We start from the raw sequence: 19,359 nt of genomic DNA, 5'->3' as shown, positions 1-19,359 counted from the left end.
GAGCAGGGCAGAGGGGGGTTCAGTGAATCAAGGACCTGGAGGCTGCTGCTGGCTTGCGCTCCAAAGGGAAAGGGGCTCCTGGGAGTGTTCCACCCCCATTTTAGATGTTTCTAGTTCCTGCCTTGTCCCCACTCAGTGGGAAGGGACCAGAGAGGCAGTCAACACCCTACGTGTGAGAAGGCCCTGGGTGCTCAGGTCACCACCCCAGAGGGCCCCGTCCTGGGCCTGGGTCTGTCTCCTCAAGGGAAGAGAGATGATCTCATTAAATGTCCGTATTCCCCCCCCCCCCCCCCGCCCCCCACCCGCTGCTGTTCCAGTGAATTACCCAGCGTGTTGGGGGGGGGGGCGCTGAATACTGCTGGGGGTACAGAGATGCTTTTGATTTAAGAAACTCTCAACGGACAGGCCGCAAATGCCCACAGCACGACTCCTCTCGCCCCTTTAGAAAGCAAAAACCACTTGGCAATGGCCGCCCCAAACCCAGTCCCGCGCCCTCCGTCCCGAAGCTCATAAGCCTGAGCCCCGACGCAAACAACCCCAAACGGCCAGCCGGGAGGGCGCGGCGCCTTTAAGAGGCGGCGGGCGGTGCTGCCCCCTAGCGGCCGTCGCTGCGGCGCTTCCTCCGCCGCGGCGGGGTCCAGCGGGCCGCCCGGCCGGGTCAGCGCGGCGGCGGCGGCAGCGGCGGCCGGGTTCGGCGGGGGCGCGGGCTGCGCGCGGGGGCGAAGACGAGGACCGGGAGGCGGCGGCGGCGGCGGCGGCGGGTGAGGACGGTGGGCCGGGGCGGGGCGGGGCGGCGCGGGGGGCCCGGGCGGCCGCGTGCGCCCCGCGGGGTCCGAGCGCGCCGGGAAGGGCACGCGCCCGGCTCGCAGCGGCCGATCGCACCGCCCCGGGCTCGGAGTCCGGGGCCGCCGGCGCGGGCGGGAGGGGGGGAGGAGGGGCCTCGAGGGGCGCGGGGGCCGGGCCTGCGCCGCCAGGGCCGCCGTGGGGGGCGTGGGGGGGCGCGTGCGGCGCGGCCCCCGGGCTCCGGGCCCCGGGCCCCGGGCCCCGGCCCCCGACCCGGCCCGGCGCTGGCGATCTGGCGCGCCGGCGAGCCCCGCGGGCGGCGGGGGCGTGGGCGGCGGCGGCAGCGGCAGCCAGTGGCACGCCGCGCTGAGCGCCGCTCCCTCCGCCCGGGCGCCCGCCCCGGCCCGCCCCTCCCGGCAGGACTGCGCGCCCCGAGTCCCGTTCCGCGTCCCCGCCGCCGGAGGAGGTGCCCGCACGCTCGCGGCGCGCGCCGGGCCGCCACACTCGGCCTGTGGGCGATTTCCTCCGGACCCGAGCTCCCCGCCCGAGGAGGAAGATGCAGACCTTTCTGAAAGGGAAGAGAGTTGGCTACTGGCTGAGCGAGAAGAAAATCAAGAAGCTGAATTTCCAGGCCTTCGCCGAGCTGTGCAGGTAAGGAGGGACGGGGCCCCGCCGCCCGGGGACCCCCGGCCCGAGCCCGGTTCAGCCTCAGCCGCTGTTTTGGGAGGCCGGAGCGTTCGGGAAGGAGCGGTGCTCGGGGACATCGAGTCCCAGCGACCAGGTGGTTGTGGTGGCCGCCGGCGGTGCTCGAGGGGAGCGGCGGCCAGGATGGGCGGTGTGGCACGGACCGGGGCTTCCAGGTGCACCGTGACCCTCGGTGGGGAAGCCCCCAGCTGCCTAGAGCGCGTTGGGAACGCTGCTAAAGGTGGCAGAGGGACCTGGGAAATCGGGGGATCCACGCTGTCTGCCTGTGGCTGGAGGTTACTTTTGGACTGGAGTGTTTTTCCTCCTTCCTTCCCTTCCCTTGGTGGAGAAGGGCAGCACTGTTTATATGTTTGCAGACCACCTACTGTGTGCCCCGCGTGTGCAGCCCTTGAAGCTGCCATTGCGTGTCACTGGGTTAAGCCTCTGTGCAGCGAGTAGCAATACTTGGCATGTATGTGATGATTTGCTGTCTCATTAGAGCGTCGCACCAGCTTTGAGAATTGACCGGGGTGGTGATTCTGGGCCATGTGTCTGAGAAGGGGGAGCTATCTGCAGAGAGGTAGGGTACCCTGCCCCGGGTCCCACAGCTAGGGAGTGTCTGGTGCAGAGGAGGTGGGGTAAATGCATGTGGTGTAGAATGGCCTTCCTCCCTCCGACAGGCTTCCCCACCCCCGCCCACCCCCACCCCCAAGCTGGTGCTCAGTGGTGGAGATTCATGGTGTTTTAATAAGATTACATTCCTAGTCTATTATGGAAGCATCCACTCTTGGGTCAGGTATACCTCACCTTGTTCTACAACTGTGGCTTTGCCTCTGGGAAGCTGTTAGTGAAATCCTGTTCTTATCGAAAGCCTAAGAGAATCTGGTTCCCCAAGCCTTTTGCAAAGTCTTGATGGAATCCTTTTGTTATGCAGTGTCCCCACTTGGTAGATTTGATTCTGGGAAATGTGTTCCACTTACATTTTTGTCCCTGTTGGGTCCCCAAACGTGTTGCAGAATTGAACAATTGGGCTTCCTTATCTCCTGGTGCTCAGAACAAGTGGTGAGTCTGAGCTGGCCTTCACATGCTGGCCTGGCTTGTGCACTTCTGTGCCCCTGATGCCTGTCCCAAGGCTTGTTGCTCCTTTGCCTTGGCAAGCCCTGCAGGCACTCTTGTCCCTGCAGCCAGAGGGGCGCACCTTGTGTAAAACAGCTCCTGGCTCTGCATTTTTTGGCCTGGGGATGGAGTTGGCTGCCATTTCTCAGGCTGGTCTCTTAAGGAGAAAGCAAGCTTTTCATGGTCGGTAGGGCATGCCAAGCAGCCCGGGAATTCACAAGGAAATCAGGAAATCAGGAGGAGCTTGCAGCCAGAACTTTGAAAATGGGTCCGAGGACTTTTGGAACGTTAAAAAAGGACACTTGAAGTTTGCGCCACAGATACATACAGGGAAAAAGTGCCCTAGACACAGGAGAAATGTGAAGCCCCTTTGACATGTTTTGCAAGCCCCTTTCTGCTCTTGGACTCCAGAGTCATCTCAGACTTGGTAGATCCCAGTTAATACCTTGCACCCTTTTTTCCCCAAGGTCTGTCTGTATTTGTGTCATCCTGTGTCTGCAGCTAAAGCATGAGGCTTGTCATCTGGCTGGTATGTTTTGCTCGTTAATTAGGAGGCTCTCGCAAAAACAGTTCCAGCCCAGACTCGGGGCTGGGTCCTGCTGCTGGACTTGCAGATTGCCTTCCCTTCCCACAGACACCCCCTGCCTTTAAGCAGGGCTGGAGGGGTGTTCAGGGCAAGCCCTGAGATGTTAACCATTCTGAGGGAAGTCCAGCATGGAGGGTTAATTTCTCTGAAAAAGTTGTTGCCTTCAAAGTCTGGATGCCTACTTCTGGCCGGAATATTGGCTTCAAAGAGAAGACAGAGAGCGTCTGGGTCATTCTAGAACCTCAGGAAGCCCACTTGTGTTTTCATTAGGGAAGCTCTAGATATAGTGTCTTTTAAGCTAAAGAGGGAAAAGAAAACACCAAGAAAGAGTTTTTCTTTTTTTTCTCTTCTTTATTACTTTCAGGGCAGCGCCCCCTTGTGGCCACGTTTCTATACTTGATGCAGAAAGCTCCCATTCTTGACCCGGTGGCCAGAGCCCTTGGAGGTTGCTGTGCTCTTGGTGGGGAAAGCTGCTTCGATTTCAGTGACCCGAGAGGTGATGTGGATGGACATGTCACGTTTTTGACATTCACAGTCTGGAGGTGCAATGCTCCTGCTTTGATGGATGATGAATTGCCTGTGACTTTCTCTGATGAGAAAGTCCAGGAATGTTTGAAAATGATCTGAAGCTCTACTCCGAATGTTTAGGGCAGTGTCAGCGCCAGAGAGCATGACCTGAATGGACCAGATGAGTTGTTTAGTTGGATGTCAGGCCTTGTAAAAACCTTCGAGCCGGAAGGGATGTTGGGGATCATCTCCTCCAGCCCATTTGTTTTACAGATGGGGAAGCAGGCATGAGAAGGGGTAGGTTCCGTACTTTTGTTCTTTTTTGTTTCACTTCTAGAATGAGCCCAACTTCATGACCTGGAGACCCCCACAGAAAGCCCTTTCTACTTGGGCACCTCCCAACAGTAAGGCGGAGCCCCTCTTCCCTTCACAAGGGTCCAGCTGCTGCCCTGTTATCCCGGAGATGCTTCCTTGCCTTGTTCCGCCAGGGGGGCATCGCATGTGGATGGTGGCCGTAGGGGGCTGGTACCTGGGCCTGGATACGGCAGGTGGGCATAAGGGCCCACCCTTCACACCCTTGGGGCACCTCGATAGGACAGCCCTCTGACTGACTAGTCAACAGATGGGCCTTTGACTCCGCTTGTTTTTAGTGGTACTGTTTGTTCCTGTCACTGTCCTCGGTTTCTTCTCCCCTCAGGGACGGGGACATGGATGAGGCTCTGGTTTGTGTTCTCTTTTCCTCTGCCATCCTCCTTGCCCTTCTGCTCATAGTGGAACAGCCTCACAGTTCCTTCACATCCTCTCCTGTGCCCTTTTCTTTCGTTTTCTTCTTCTTTTTTAATGTTTATTCATTTTTGAGGGTGGGGAGGGGCAGAGAGAGAGGGAGACACAGAATCCGAAGCAGGCTCCAGGCTCTGAGCTGTCAGCACAGAGCCCGATGCGGGGCTCAGACCCATGAACCGTGAGATCATGACCTGAGCTGAAGTTGGACGCTTAACCGACTGAGCCACCAAGGTGCCCCTTTAAAAAAAATTTTTTTTTATAAATGTTTTCTTTGTACCCTTTTCAAGATGCCCAGAAGGGACTCCCAAGGGGAAGCCAAGAAATGAAGCTGGTAGTTGGGAATGTTGGGGGGTTTTTGATTTTTGATTTTTGAACTTCTCCGATGTCTCGTTTGGAAGTGCTGGCTGGCCCCCACCTCTCTGTTCCCTTTGTTTTCTGTGTCTCTCCTCCATTTCCTCACCCTCCTACCCTTTTCTGTCCTGTGCTTGAACCTGTACTGGGGGAGGTAGTGAAAAGTCACAGGATGTCACAAAGCATTTTGGTGTAAGATGTGGGCGGCCCGCTGTCTGTCTTTACTGTTCTGTCAGCTGCCTTTCTAATGCAATCCTTCCTGGTACCTCATGTCACTTCATGCTCCCAGCAGCCCGGGACGGAGGCATGGGGACACCGAGGCCTGGGGAGTAGAAGGAAGAGGCTCCCACAGCCCGTTCAGCTTTCCTGTGCCCGGTCCTGAGGCCCCTTCACCGGGGGACATGGCTTCCGTGTTAAGTCTCTTCTGTGCCCAGGTTAGGCCGGGGCTTCCTGGAGGCTCCAAAAGCAGAAGAATGTCTGTGAGGTTCTCTTCCTTGAGAACCTTAGAGGCCAGCACGGCCCACTGGGCCCACAGGAAACGTGTTTATGGAGCAATCTCAGGCCACATTATCATCGCAGACCGTCCCACCAGGGAACCTTTATTCAGTTCCCTCAGAGGGAATGGGGCCTGGGGTCCACTGAGGCTCAGGTTGACTGAGCACCTTCTGGGGGGGGGCAGCAGGTTGGGGAGCAGCAGGGCAGAGCCCCTGCCCTTGTGGAGCTGGGAGTGTGGTGTTGACAGCAACCTGGGCTAGGGAAGCGTGCCAGGGAGGGTGTGAGGGTGCCATCAGGCCTTCCCCTCCCCTCCTCGTCCTACATTCCTTCCTTGAAGAGGGGGCATCTCGAACGTCCCTTTCTGCTGGGATGGCTGAGAATTCTGGGCTGGAGTTCTTTCAGGAGATTCTTAGGGGGAAGAAGGAGCATCTTTTCCAGGATTAAGTGATGCTGGTCTGTGGGTAGGTGTTGCTCTCTTTGTCTCAATGTCTGGATGTGCACCATTTTGGGGGTGTGGGGGTGGGAGGAGGTACTGACCAGGTTTCCTTTGCACCAGTGCCCCGAGACTGTCCATAACTCAGCCTTGCAAAGAAACGCTTCCTTCCCGCCTCCAAGGGAGAGAACTGGACTTACCGGTGGCAGAAGATGTCCATCTGGACAGTGTTGGTCCCCAGCCTGCTCCACAACAGACCATCCATGTGACCCTGGGCCCTCTGTGCCTCAGTTTCCCCACCTGCCAAGCGAGGGTGTTAGCACTACATAGCGCAGGGTGGTTGTGTACGTGAAAGGAGTCAGGACTCCGGGCATGTGAAGTGCCTGCAAACTGTAGATGGTGCCCGCTGCTTGTTTTTAGAGCTGTCCTTGGGGAGTAGGGGAGTGGGCTTCCGCCCAGGGATGCCTCTCTGTTCCAAGATCTTTGGCACTTGGGGGTCTAGCATTCTTGGCCTGGGCCATTTGCGAGGGACTCTGAAGCCCATGATGGGTGCTGCCCGATCACCCTGCTGGGTGTGTGCTCTGTGGGGCCATCAGAAGCAGCCAAGGCGGTGCCCATCCGGTGGGGTGTTCTCCTTTAACACGGGCTCCCCCCCACCGGGAGGCAGGGGTGCCGTCCTCCCCTCATTTACGGATGAGGAACCTGAGAAAATCATACACTAATGCAAGATGGCACTTCCATTTTTTATTAAAGTTTGGAGATTCAGGGCGCCTGGGTGGTTCAGTCGGTTAAGCATCTGACTTGGGCCCAGGTCATGATCTCACGGCAGGTGGGTTCCGGCCCTGCATTGGAAAATTGTGCTGGACTTCCAGAAGATGCTGAGTCTTGATGAACAATCGTGTTACTATTAATGGTAACTCTTATCGTTTTCTTTATCTTTGTGAACACTTAATATGTGCATACGTCAAAAAAAATATGAAGAATACTCAGAGGACAACAAAAAGTCAGTGACTCCCTTGTTCCCGTCACTCAGGGACAGCTGCTGTCGGCAGCCTCTCTCTGTAGATGTTCTGTGCAGACGGGCACACGCGTGTTCTGGTCTCTGCATGTGTACCATTCTGCCCGCGTCTCATTTCACGGAACACCGTGTCTTAGAGAAATAGCACATCTCTGCTCCTTTGGGAGGTAGATCCATATCGTGACCCTCCTTTGTTTACTGGCCGAGTGGTCCAGCTCCTAACATGATGGACTAGATCTCGCCCCCTCTGGTTGGCCTCTGCCGGTGTAGACAGTGGGGCAGCGAGCGCCCTGCCCCATCGCCTGGGCACTCCCTGCCAGATGAGTGAATGCTGGGTCAGAGGGCACAGGTGGCTCACTTTTCCAGGGCAGTCGTAAAGCTGCTCACAGAGAGATAGCACTGCCCACAAGCGTTAGCAAATGGGAGAGCCTGTTAACCACACCCTCCCCGGAGCAGCCCCTGGCAAACGTTTTTGATCTTGGCCATGTGCAGGGGTGAGGTGGTACTTTTGATTTGCATGTCTCTTTTGACAGTGAGATTGATTCATGCTGTCTAGGCAGGGTGGGGTGGGGGCGACTGCATGAGGCAGGCGCCAGCAGGCACGGCGGCCTGGGACCTCCATTCCTAACCACCAGGCCATCCTGCCTCCACTGGTTATGTCTCCCGCATGGTTTCACAGGCTCGGGGCATTCAGTAAATGCTTAGTGAAGTGCCTCATGAGTGCAGTTCCCGAACAGTTGGAAGTAAATAGGGTTTCTGTTCCCACTCGTATTGTGAATTCGGCTGGTAAGCTAGCTTTTTGAGGGAATGTTCTGGTACCTCCTTTTTTAAAAAGTAAGATTCAGTTTAGAAAGCCAGGCATCATTCGGGAGCTGTGCACCCACTCCTTTGCTCTTCCTGCGTGAATCGGGCCGACCTCAGCCTTTCACCCTCCACCGGCCCTGGGGAAGCTGGCCTGGGCTTGTGTGGCCTTGCGTGGGGAGAGTGTTGGTTGGGTTCCCAAGGGGGAGACCCAGGCCTGGCGGGGTGGGGCGGCTTGTTCCAGGTCACACAGTGAGATGTGTGTGTTGGGGGGGCTTACCTGCTCCAAGACCACCGTGCCCTCCCCACTGCCCGCCAATGCCTCTTAAACAGTACTTCCTCCGGAGTTACGGACCGGGGTGCCTGGGGAGCAGCCAGGCCCTTCCCGTTGGGCCGTTCGAATTCCGCCTGCTGCTTTGTCTTGCCTGCTGCAGGCCTCCCTCAGAAAGCAGTCGCCCTGTGGCCCGCACCTCCCCAGCTGGGCCTCACGGGCTGGTTTGTGTAGGCCCGTCATGTGCCAGGCTGAGGATTGTGACAGCTCCTGGGGGTGGCTCTGGCACTGCCTGTGGAGATTGGAGAATCACTCCTCTGAGGAAGTCCCAGGCCGACCCTGTCGACCGCTCTCCGTGCTCCAGGCCGGCCCTCCGGCCCCTGCAGGGAGAGTCAGGACACGCAGTCAGGCTGTGGTCCCTCCAAAAGGTAGCTTCTGAGAGGTACCTTTTATTTCCCTTTCTCTTGGAATCTTCAGCCCCCGGTGGGTTTGTTCTTAGTCTCCGGCTTTGCGTGTTGTCCTTGAAGGTGCCTCCGTAAAGGTGGAGACCGACCGGCAGTTGTGTTCGGGCAGAGACCCAGGGCCTCCGATAGTGCCCGTGGTGGGAGCACCAGAGGGTATCTCTTCGTGGATGAGGGAACTGACTGGTGGGTTTCGGAAGCCTTTTGCACGTCCGTGTGGCTCAGCCAGGAGCCACTTGTGGCTCTGGAGTGCTCTGGGCCCAGATGGAAACCCTGGGGTGAGAGGAGAAGGGGGAGCCCAGGCCAGGGAGGAGCCCCTGAGCTCCGTTCCTTCGTTCTTTTATCCACAGAGCAAGTCTCGAGCACGCACCCAGCCAGCCCGTGTGCTGGGTGCCGGTCCCCGCCCTCAGGCACCTGCATACCTGGAAAGGAGATGAAGGTGAGGGCAGCACACAAACCACTTCAGTGCTGCACCGTGTAGCTCGTGCCGGGAAGCCCGCAAACAGGAGAGAGCCGTGGCCAGGGGCGGCTGAGGCCACCGAAGCGCTGTGTGGTCACAGGAGGCCTCTCTGAGGAGGTGACGTTTGACCAAAGAGGCCGAGAGCCCCGTTCTTCTAGGAGCTGAAGAGCTACAGGGTGGGCTCCGTCTGCTGCCTAGAGGCCACACGCCCCCCCGGCCCGCCTCTTTTGTAACCCTGGCTTCTGTGTGGACTGTGGGCAGCTGTCTTGGGAAGGGCCGGCTGGTTTCTACTTCAGACAGGTGGCCCAAGGAGGCACTAGAGTGTCCTTGGTGTCCTTGTTCCCGGACGGTGTGATGGGGGGCCAGGTGGGTGGCCCAGGGACCTTCTTTCCACCTGAGGCCGTAGCTGTGATCTGGGGGCCGGGACAGGAGGCCACATGCTCCCCTAGGGTCAGGCCCAGTCCGGCCTCTGTGTTCAGGAAGGAGCAGTGAGCCGGGAGCCTTGGGGATCCCCTGGCCCTTATTGGTAGTCCCTAGGCCAGCTGACCTTTCCCCTTTCCCAAAGCTCAGGTTTGGCCTCAAGGCGGAGTCTAGGGGTGGCGGATGGAGGTCACCGAAGCTTGCTCTCTTTAGTTTACCTTCCTCCAGGCCAGTGTTGGCGAACCTGCCCCTCAGAAGTGGCACCTGGGGGCCCTGCTGAAACATGCACATCCTTCAGTCTTCCCTCTCCGGAGAAGGGGCCTGGCGGCTTTCTCTTAACATCAGTGCCCTGGTGATTCTTCGGGGAAACCCAGAGTACGTTACTAGGCCTCACCCCCAAACTGTTAGCCACGTTTGTGTCGAGTTAAACAGGCGAGAAGTGGTCTCTCGGGGACAGGTCCTCTCCAGGAGGGCATCTGGATGTAAAGGTTCCCCGGCCGGTCCGTCTTGGGGGTCCCCACGGGGCACTTGTGTTCCTCGGAGCACACCCGCCCAGCTCTGCTTGCTGGTTGCTGCCCTTCGGACAGTCTTCTCTCCCCTTTTAAACATTTCTGACCTCTAGCTGCCAGTCTGTGCTGGAATTATTTAAAGGTGGATCCCGAGGGACTGGCCTGGCCAGATGTCACACCGGTCAGCGGTCCAGGGCCCGGAGCAGAGGCAGTGGCACAGCCCGTGGTATTTCCCTTCGCGGTTTGCTCTGCACCCCCATTGGCTTCCCATCAGAGGTCTGTGTGCTTGGGTCTTGGAGCCCGAGCCATGAAGCCGGGACTTGGGGCTCGCCCACGCGGCCCTCCAGGCTTCAGCAGGACTGTGGTGATATTCCGCCCCATCCCCAGATCGGTGGCTCACATCAGAGCCCTGCGAGAACCCACCACGGGTCGGGCACTGTTGCAGGTCGGAAGTCTGCCCTCCAAGGTGGCTGGCGTGTGTCCACGTGCCAGATGAGAGTGGCAGGGCTGGGATTTGCCCCAGGGGCTAGCTGACCCCTGAAACCACGCCATTTCTACCCTGTTCGGTGGCCTTCGCCTCCACCTTGAACGTAACATCCGAGTACCATTGGCTTGATAACCACTTCAGAAGAAAAGCAAGGCGTTCTTTTCTGAGCACTCTCTGTGTACAGTTACGGGGCCCAGAGGGGTGGCGGGTGGTGGGGACGGCAGTGAACTCGGAACACAAGTCTCGCCCATCCGTTTGTAGATGACTAGACAAGCCACTCTGCCTCCCCTGAGCCTCTGCTCCTCTGCCTGTAAAGTGGGCATAATTCAGCCACCTCTAGGGCTGACGAGCATGGCAGATGCTTAATAAACGATAGCATTCCCCCTGTGCCCCAGGAGGCCACCTCCCCAACCTTCCTACCTGTCCAAGCTGGGGCCTGGGGCCTCTGACATATCTCTGGTGGGAGCCCTCGGCCCAGGGCAGACAGGTGGCCTCCCTGCCTCCCTTCCTGATCCTTTTCCTGGTGTGGGGGGTCCTCCAGTGTCAGTGACCAGGACGTGCCTCTGGCCTCCCAGCTCACTGCTTCCTGGGAGGGCCTGGGGGTGGTGGGTGGGTGCTGAGAGTTTCGCTTTCATTTCTGCCTCACACCGTATTTCCATCCAACATTGGAGGGCTGGGGTGTGGAGGTGAGGAAACATCTGGGCCCCCACCCTGGGGTGCTTGTCCTAGCGAAGGTTCAATTATTAAGTGCCTGCTACATGCTGGCCAGTCTTGGGTTCTAGGGACCCATATAGCAGTGAGCACCCTCTGCCCCCAGAGGCAGCCCCAGCCCTTCTAGGGAATGTTTGCTGCACTGGGCCCTGACGAGGGGCGGGTGCTACAGGGAGGTGCGGGTTGTGTGGAGTTCTGTTCTCCCAGGGGTCTGGGGAGAGAAGGGACATGTTGGTGTGTGTGGGACGGTGTTTGTGAGACCCCAGGTGCCCATCCTGGAAGGGCTGGCTCCTGCCCTTGTAGGATCCTGGGCATCTTTATGAGGAACATTCAGTGCTGTGGGATTGTTGGTTTCTCTCTAGGCTCTTTACTTTTAATTTAACAAATTTTTAATTTTATTTATTTATTTATTTATTTATTTATTTATTTATTTATTTATTTATTTTTTAAAAGTAATCTCTGTGCCCAGTGTGGGCTTGAACTCACAACCCCAAGATCAGGAGTCATCTGCTCTACTGACTGAGCAAGGAGCAAGCCAGGCGCCCCTCTCTTGGTTTCTCTCTGGAATTTCCTCTTTGCACCCACCCATCTTACAGATGGGGAAATGAAGGCCCAGCAAGGAAATGTAGCCCCAGAGTTGTAGAGCTGGTGGGAGGGGCAGCTTGGAATTGAACGTGGCCTTGCTGACACTAAAGTTTATTTTCTTTAATATTGGATTCTTTTTCTGTGTTTGTTTGTTTGGTTGTTTAAGGTTTATTCATTTTTCAGAGACTGAGAGACAGAGAGTGAGCAGGGGAGGGGCAGAGAGAGAGAGGGAGACACAGAATCTGAAGCAGGCTCCAGGCTCTGAGCTGTCCTCAGACAGGGCTCGAACTCACGGACTGTGAGATCATGACCTGAGCTGAAGTCGGACGCTTAACCGACTGAGCCACCCAGGTGCCCCAGTGTTTATTTATTTTTGAGAGGGTGGGGTGGAGGGGCAGAGAGAGAGGGGGACAGAGGATGTGAAGCAAGCTCTGTGCTGGTGTAGAGCCTGATACAGGGCTCAAACTCTCATGAACCTTGAGATCATGACCTGAGCCGAAGTCGGAGGCCCAACCGACTGAGCCACCCAGGTGCCCCAATATTTTCTTCTTAAAATTAAAAAAAAATTTTTTAAAATGTTTTTATTTATTTTTGAGACAGAGAGAGACAGCGTATGAGCAGGGGAGGGGCAGAGGGAGAGGGGGACACTGAATCTGAAGCAGACTTCAGGCTCTGAGCTGTCAGCACAGAGCCCGACGCGGGGCTCAGACTCATGGACCGTGAGATCATGACCTGAGCTGAAGTCGGACGCTTAACCGACTGAGCCACCCAGGCGCCCCTTAAATCTTTATCTTAAAATTCATTGCAGGATTCTTGAAAAGAAAAGGAACTCTGACCATTCCCTCAGAGGCCTGTTCCTGCCTCTCTGTGAGCAGGTATGGGCAGGGCTTTGGGGTCCTGTTGGGAAGGAGTTCTGCTTCCTGAGGAATCAGCCTCCAGACCTCTTGGCCCTCACCTTGACTTGGGCGCAGCCAAGCTGTGGACTTTGCTCAGGGCGCTTTGGGTCCCTGGTTCCTCACTGCTCTGGGGAGGAAGGTCCAGGCTTGAGCCTTTGGGCCTCATGGAGGCCTTTGTCTGTAAATTGGGAAGTGTCCCTGCAGTGAGGAGGGTGCTTCCTCCGTCCCCTGGGGTCGCCGATGTGCCTGCCTCTGGTGTGGAGGGGCGCTGTGGGGTCCTCCTCCAGAAGCGCAGCCAGCCTCTGCCAGAGACAGCAGAATGTCCCTGTGGCATTATTTTCAGCAAAATAAGAACCGTTCAGCCCCAAAGTAACAGCGCTCTGGGCCTGTCACTGTGCTCTGAGTCTTTCAGTCCATAGTTTGAAATTGAGGCTCCAGGAGGGTAAGCGACCTTCCCGGCTCTCATGGCTGCTGTCTCCTGGGGGTAGGAGTTGAACAGCGGTCTGCATGAATCCAAAGCTGTCCCCTTGACCATGATGGAGGTGTGTTGTTTTTGGCAGGTGGATCCAGAGGATGACAGGATGGCTTTCCTTTTGTTGGTGCTCTTTTCCAGCGCCTCATCCTCAGCGCCCATAGGTTATTGGCTTTTTTCCATGTCCCTCTCAGTTCCATTTGGATGTCCTCCTTGCCCAGAGTCAGGAAATTTAGGTGCTGACTCTGTTGATCTCTGCTCAGCTGGGGAGGCCGGCCATGGATTCCGAGTGATGTCCTGGGGACAGTTGTGATCTGCTTGGTGGTGGGGTTTGAACCCTGGTTTGGCCTCTTACTGGATGGGTGGCCCTGGGTGCGTTGCATCCCCTTGCTGGGCCTTGATTTCTTCCTTGTTAAGAGTCGGCCTTGTGCCCGTGCGCAGGAGGTGCTCAGCGTGCAGACCTCCTCCTTTCTTGAAGGGGCCAGAGACCATCCTTGAAGGAAAAAGGGGGCTGTCCCTCACTTCCCTCACCTGTCATCAGACCCTCCGTGTCTACAGGTGACAGCAGAGAAAACGTCCTCTGTTGAAGTGCAGAGGTTTGCGATCTTGGAGGAGTAATTTTCCAGAACCTTTGAGCTACAAGGGGTCTTTGCAGATGAGGATTTACAGCTCGGGGCGCAGGCCTTGCAGCTTGGTGCCCACAGCTGTGTGGCGGGCCAGGCTGGGCCTCTGCTCCGGAGCCCACACATGCCCCCACTTTGGCCTTCAGGGAACCGTGTGTGAGGGTGAGGCAGGGTCTGTTCTGTTCCGGGCTGTTGTTGGCAGACCCCACCCCTGGTCAGGATGAATTGTTTCGGTCCCGGGGCCCAGAAGGTTGGGGTCCCTCTGCCGCCACTCACCCCTGCAGTCTTTCCCATCTTTCCTCCAGCCTTGCTGGGAGTGCTGAAGGGCCAGCTCTTTGGATTCCGGAAGCTTCCCTGGGAAGGGTAGGGGAGCGGGCAGCCGTGTGGGACGCGGGCAGTTCTGTGGGTGCTTCTGCACCGTCAGCGGACGGGGGCTCCCCTAAGCGCGAAACCTGTGGACCTGGCCATGTGCCCGCAAATCTGTCCCCATTGCTGAGGACACCGTGGCAGCTGTGTCATCTAGTCCTCTTCCTCTCTCGATCAGTGTCGACGATGTCAGAATGAAGTTAATGACCTGAGCAGAAAGTCAACTGTATGATTGATTCCTACAAGTCACAGAGATGATGGGTTCCTGCGGAAACCTCAGTGCCAACTAGGTTCAGTAATGATGGGGCTCTCTGTAAGTGTTCTCTCCATGGAGAGTTCTGGCTTCAGGCATAGGTGGAATCAGGTGCTCCAACGATGTCTCAGGACCTGGCCTCTCATGTTGGCTTTGTTCCCAGGCTGGATGGTTCCAGGTGAGTCCTCACTCTGACCTTTATCCTGAACCAGGCAGTGTGCCGAGTCCCTCGTGTCCTCTCATGTGATCTGCACTAAAGCCTGTGAGGGTGTGGGCTTGTACCCCTGTCTTCTAATAGGAGAAATGGACGTACGGAGAGGTTGGATAACTTGCCAAGATCACACAGCTAGCAGGTGGCAGAGCTGGGATTCAGGCCTGGGTAGGTTGGCCCCAGGGCCTCCCTCCAGCCTGGGTGCAGGTCCCAAGGGACCCAGGATTCATTCTGAGTGGCCCTGATGGATCAGCCTGAGCCACATGCTTGTCCCTGAGCCAGCTGCTGGGGCCAGGGAGTGCCTCTTTCCCGGCCACATGGTCTGGGTGTGGGCAGGGCGGACCCCACACAGGAAGTTGGGGACTGCTTGCTGAGTAGACTGTGATGGCTGTTGGGCAGTCAGGGTGGCAGGGGTGCTTCCTGGTTCTGGGTTCTCTGGCCGGCTGGGGTGAGGGTGGGGGCTGCTTTCTGCCAGCCTGAGGGGCCACACATGTGGTCTCCTGGGCTAGGGTGGTGCTCCGGAGAGGGGAGTGAAGAGAAACCCCACAAGTCAGAGCCAGAGGCCGGGCCCCTGGCTCCATCTTTGTCCTCAGATAAACCCACAGCCAGCTGGACACAGGTAGATTCCGAGGGCCCGGGGCCCAGGGGTCTGGCGCTGGGCATCCTGGAGAAAGAGCTTATGTAATTCTGCCTCTAGGGATGGAGTTTGATGGGACCTTGGGGAAAGGCCAAGGCTGCCAGGATTCCAGCGTGAAGGCTGATGATGTCCTCCCTGCCCCACTGTGCTGTGTGGAACCTTGTTGTTGGACAGTGTTTTGGGGTAAACCAGCCCCATGTTATGTAAACTATTGCTGATGGCCTTGTCCCGTGCACAAGGAACGTTTAGAAAGTGTCTTTCTTTCCCAGACCAGGAGCCTGGAGAATATCGCAGCTACAAACTGTCCGATTGGGGCTGTGGAACTGGAGGGGGGCTCAGTCCACCCTGAGGTGGGGAGTGTGGGTGCAGGGCACGTAGCTGGCCTGTCCTGTCCCTTCCACCCTGAACAGGCCCGGTGGGAGCTGCGGGGAGGACACACTGGGAGTGGTTACACCTGGAAGGGGGAGGAAGTGAATGGTGAGTGTCCACATCCAGGCTTGCACACTTCTCAGGGGCCCAGTCCTGCAGGCCGCGGGTGAAGGGGCTAGGCTGAGGCTGGGAGAAGGCTCAGTGTGGTGGGGCCCGGTTAGGGCTTGAGGTCCCTTGTGGTTCCTTTCTGGAACTGGTGAGGAAGTGAGGACCATTGAGGGCCCAGAGCCTTTGTCCTGCGTGGCAGGTACCTCCACCTGGGTGTTCCAGAATTTTCACAGGCCAGTGGCTCTTCTTAGTGGCATGACCTTCTGAGGCAGATAGATAGAGGTGGTACTTGCGGGACAGGAGTGGAAGTGAGGGCGATCCTGGGCTCTCCCTTTTGCTGTGCCCACTACAGACAGCAGGCAAAGCTGGCCTGATCTTTGCGAGCCCCAGAGGACCTTCTTGGTGCTGTACAAGGTGGCAGGAGCCCGGGTCAGGGAGCTGAGGTCCTGCTGTTTAGCCGTGGGGCCCTCATAGGAGTTCTTATTTGAGGACCCTCTCTCAGAGTCCTGGGAAATGAATTTGTGACCCACTGCTTTCGGTGTAGCTGGTGAGACTGCTGTTTGGACCTGAGCTGTCACGTCAGACAGGAAGAACTGAGGGAAGTATTTCGTATCTGTTACGTGAGGCTGCGAGGAGGGGTCATTTCAGTTTGTTGACTGATAAAAATAGAGCTCTTGAAACCAAGTTCAGGGAGTTCGCTGACTTGTCTGCATGAAATTCCAGAGTTTCTCTTGAGTACATTCATACGTGACTTGTGAATACTAAAAAGAAAAAAACAAAAAAAACCCTTTCTTCTTCTTCTTCTTCTTTTTTTTTTAATTTGAGAGAAAGAGAGGAAGGAAGAGAGTGGCAGAGGGAGAGAGAGAGAGAATCTCAAGCAGGTTTCATGCTCAATGCAGAGCCTGATGCAGGGCTTGATCCCGTGACCCTGGGATCAAGACCTGAGCTGAAATCAAGAGTTGGACACTCAACCAACTGAGCCATCCAGGTGCCCCTAGAAAAAACAAAACAAAATACCTTTTCTTAAAAAGTAACATTTCAGGGCTGCCTGGGTGGCTTAGTCGGTTAAGCGTCCGACTCCTGATTTGGCTCAGGTCATGATCTCACGGTTCATAAGGTTGAGCCCTGTTTTGGGCTCTGCGCTGAGAGCCTACTTGGGATTCTCTGTCTCCCTGTCTCTGCCCCTCTCCCATGTACTCACGCTCGGGCTCTCTCTCTCTTTCTCAAAATCAATAAATAAACTTAAAAGAAAAAAGAACACTGAGCCTCGAGCGGGGAATGGTGAATTTCTGTGAAGGACCAAATGGTAAATATTTAGAAAAACAACAACAACAACAACAACAACATTTCAAAGTGAAATTCTGCCAAGGGCACAGAATAAAAAAGTATTCTTCCTCACATTTGACCCTCATCCCTGGAGGCACCCCTCATTCCACAATCTTGCCTCCTCTTGGACGTGTGCTGAGTCTCACAAGCCAGCGTGTACGCACACCCACACACAGCCCTCCACTTTCGTTTCCACACCAGTGGTGGCCGATTACCTGTGCTCTCCCACCTTTAACTTTTTATTCATTTAGTATAGCATAGAGACAACTCTGGACCTACACTGTATCTGCACTACGCAGGGCCCCTTGTCAGCCTCTGTGTGGGGTTCTAGGCTTGCCCCCAGGGCTTACACTTTACCTTCTTCCTTAAAATAAGCTCGGGCTATTATGACAAATACCACAGACTGGGTAGCTTGAACAACAGGCGTGTATTCCTCATGGTTCCGGAGGTTGAAAGTCCAGTCCTTGGGGAGAGCTTTCTTCCTAGTTTCTAGACAGCTGCCTTTTTCCTGTGACCTCACACGGAGGGGGGGCACTTATAGTGCCTTTCATATAAGGGTACTAACCCCATTATGGGACTCTGCCCTTCTGAGCTCATCTAACCCGGATCTCCTCCCGAAGGCCCCACCTCCAGATACCATCACATTAGAGGTTAGGGCTTTCATATGAATTTTGAGAGGACTCAAATGTTTAGTCCATAGCATCTCTCCTGGTGGGGGTTATTTATACAGCACCAGCTGCTATCTGTCTGAGTGTGGGAGGGGCCTCAGCCTGGTTTGGTCCCTCTGCCTCCTCCCCCTCCTGCACGTGGCCCCAGTGCAGGTGCTGCCTGGGGAAGGAGGCTGAACAGGTGTGCTGGCCGGTGACTTCTGAACCCAGCCCCAGCGCCCAGGGCATGGCTGACTTTGGGCAGGTGAGGGGGCTCCCTTTCCTCCTCTGTAAAATGGGTACATCAACACCCAAGTGCGGGGCAGATTGGGTGATCAGAGAGATGATGGCTGAATTGCTGGAGGTGGGTTCTAGCACATAGCAGGGGATCTGATTGTCATTCCTCCCCCCCCCCCCTTTGTTCTGTCTGAAGATAAATCTTAGAGAGCTGAGTGTCATTTCTGATCTTAAAACTGGCCAAAGGAAGGGGCTGCTGGTGTGATCCCTTAAACTTGGGAAGGACAGATCTTGGTTGATAGCCCCCCACCACCCCTCACTCTTCCCTGCCTTCCGGCCAGCCGGGGTGGGAGACACTGGCCCTTGAGGGGGCCTGAGGGTCCCCTCCACAGCCTGCCTGTGGCTTCCCAGCCCCACACCCTGCCAGAGGGCCCCCCCACCAGCTAGCGCCTCCTTCATGCTGAGCCCCAGCTGAAGGAAGTGAAAGAATGTGTCATCCTTTTTCCTGAATTTTTTTTTTGTCCTCTGTGAAGACAGTTTAACATTATGAGAGCAGAATTTGAAGAGACAAATCATCCCTCTTGCCACCCCCTCCACGTCTTTCCCTCTTTCCCTCTTTCTGTTTTGTGTGTAAGAGTCACAGGGTTGAAATCATTATGTGCACAGCATTTTGACTTTTGTTTTCTGCACGTACCGTGGCATTTTGTTTTTGCTTTCTGTACATAGCATTGTGGTGTAAACAAATTCCGTGTTTCTACACAGTTTTCAGAATGATCGTCCTAAAATGTAGTTTTTATGAACCTTTAATATGAAAATTTCCAACATATGCAAAAGAAAGAATAAAAAATGAACACAGCTCCCCCACCACCTCAATAATATGTGTTAACCGTTATTGACTTATGGCTAATCTTGTTTTTTATCTGCCCCATGTGATTTTGAAGCAAATTGCAGGCATATAATTTCATACGTAAATATTTCAGCATGGCCTTTAAAACATAAACGTAGTGCTGTTACCACACCTGAAAATAAAGTACGACAGAACGTGATCCTTTAAAATTTTTTTTTTATTTAGAGAGGGTGGGGGGATGGGCAGAAGGAAAGAGAGAGAAAATCTCAAGCAGGCTCCACGCTTAGTGCGGAGCCCAGCGGGGAGCCTGATAAGGGCTTGGTCCATGACCTTGGGATCATGACCCGACCGAATGAGCCACCTAGGAACCCCAGAGCATAATCCTTGAATCACTGTGGAATAATTCTTTTTATTGGACATCTGTACTCTGATACAGTAAGCTGTAATCTTATCACTGAATATTTAGATTATTTCTGCTTTTCTTGCTGGTGTAGATAATGCTGCCTCGGACATCTCTGCGTGAATATAAATGTCTTCCTTCCCTTTCTGATCCATTTTGTGTAAGGAAGAGTTTGATTAGTTAACGTAGAGTAACAGACCATCTGAGTGTTGCGGGTTGAAGCGGTAACCATTGGTTTGACTCACCATTCAGTGGGGTGACAGTTCAGACCAGACTCCTGGTGGATTTGCCATCAGCTGTAGGTCAGGGTTGCCCTGGGCAGGGAATGACTGGCCACGTGTGTTCATTCTCCCGCATGTGGCCTCAGTGTGTTCTTACCCAGGAGGCAAGGATTCAAGACACAGTGGGCATGTCAGAGGCTTCTGGAGGCCTGATGGCTCGACCACGTCTGTTGGCCAAAACAAGGCACAGGGCCAGCCTAGATTCAAGGAGTCAAAATGAATTTC

At 55.7% G+C, this 19,359-nt stretch overlaps 1 protein-coding gene across 2 annotated transcripts in view; it reads left to right on the top strand.

Moving 5' to 3' along the window:
- The first annotated feature begins 736 nt into the window (after positions 1-736).
- The window catches only part of ITPK1 (inositol-tetrakisphosphate 1-kinase), a 179,395-nt gene continuing 160,772 nt past the window's right edge, over positions 737-19,359 (top strand). The window contains exons 1-2 of one of the 2 annotated variants that reach the window (XM_042944141.1): positions 737-761; positions 1,204-1,434. In XM_042944141.1, the coding sequence (XP_042800075.1) occupies positions 1,340-1,434 (95 nt within the window). In that variant the 5' untranslated portion in view covers positions 737-761; positions 1,204-1,339. The remainder of the gene's footprint in view (positions 762-1,203; positions 1,435-19,359) is intronic. The other variant, XM_042944143.1, reaches the window with a different exon arrangement.

The sequence above is a fragment of the Panthera leo genome, chromosome B3 (assembly GCF_018350215.1).
Source record: "Panthera leo isolate Ple1 chromosome B3, P.leo_Ple1_pat1.1, whole genome shotgun sequence".
In the NCBI taxonomy this organism is placed as follows: domain Eukaryota; kingdom Metazoa; phylum Chordata; class Mammalia; order Carnivora; family Felidae; genus Panthera; species Panthera leo.
Note: the sequence above shows the minus strand (reverse complement) of the source record. Positions and strands in the feature narration are given on the sequence as shown.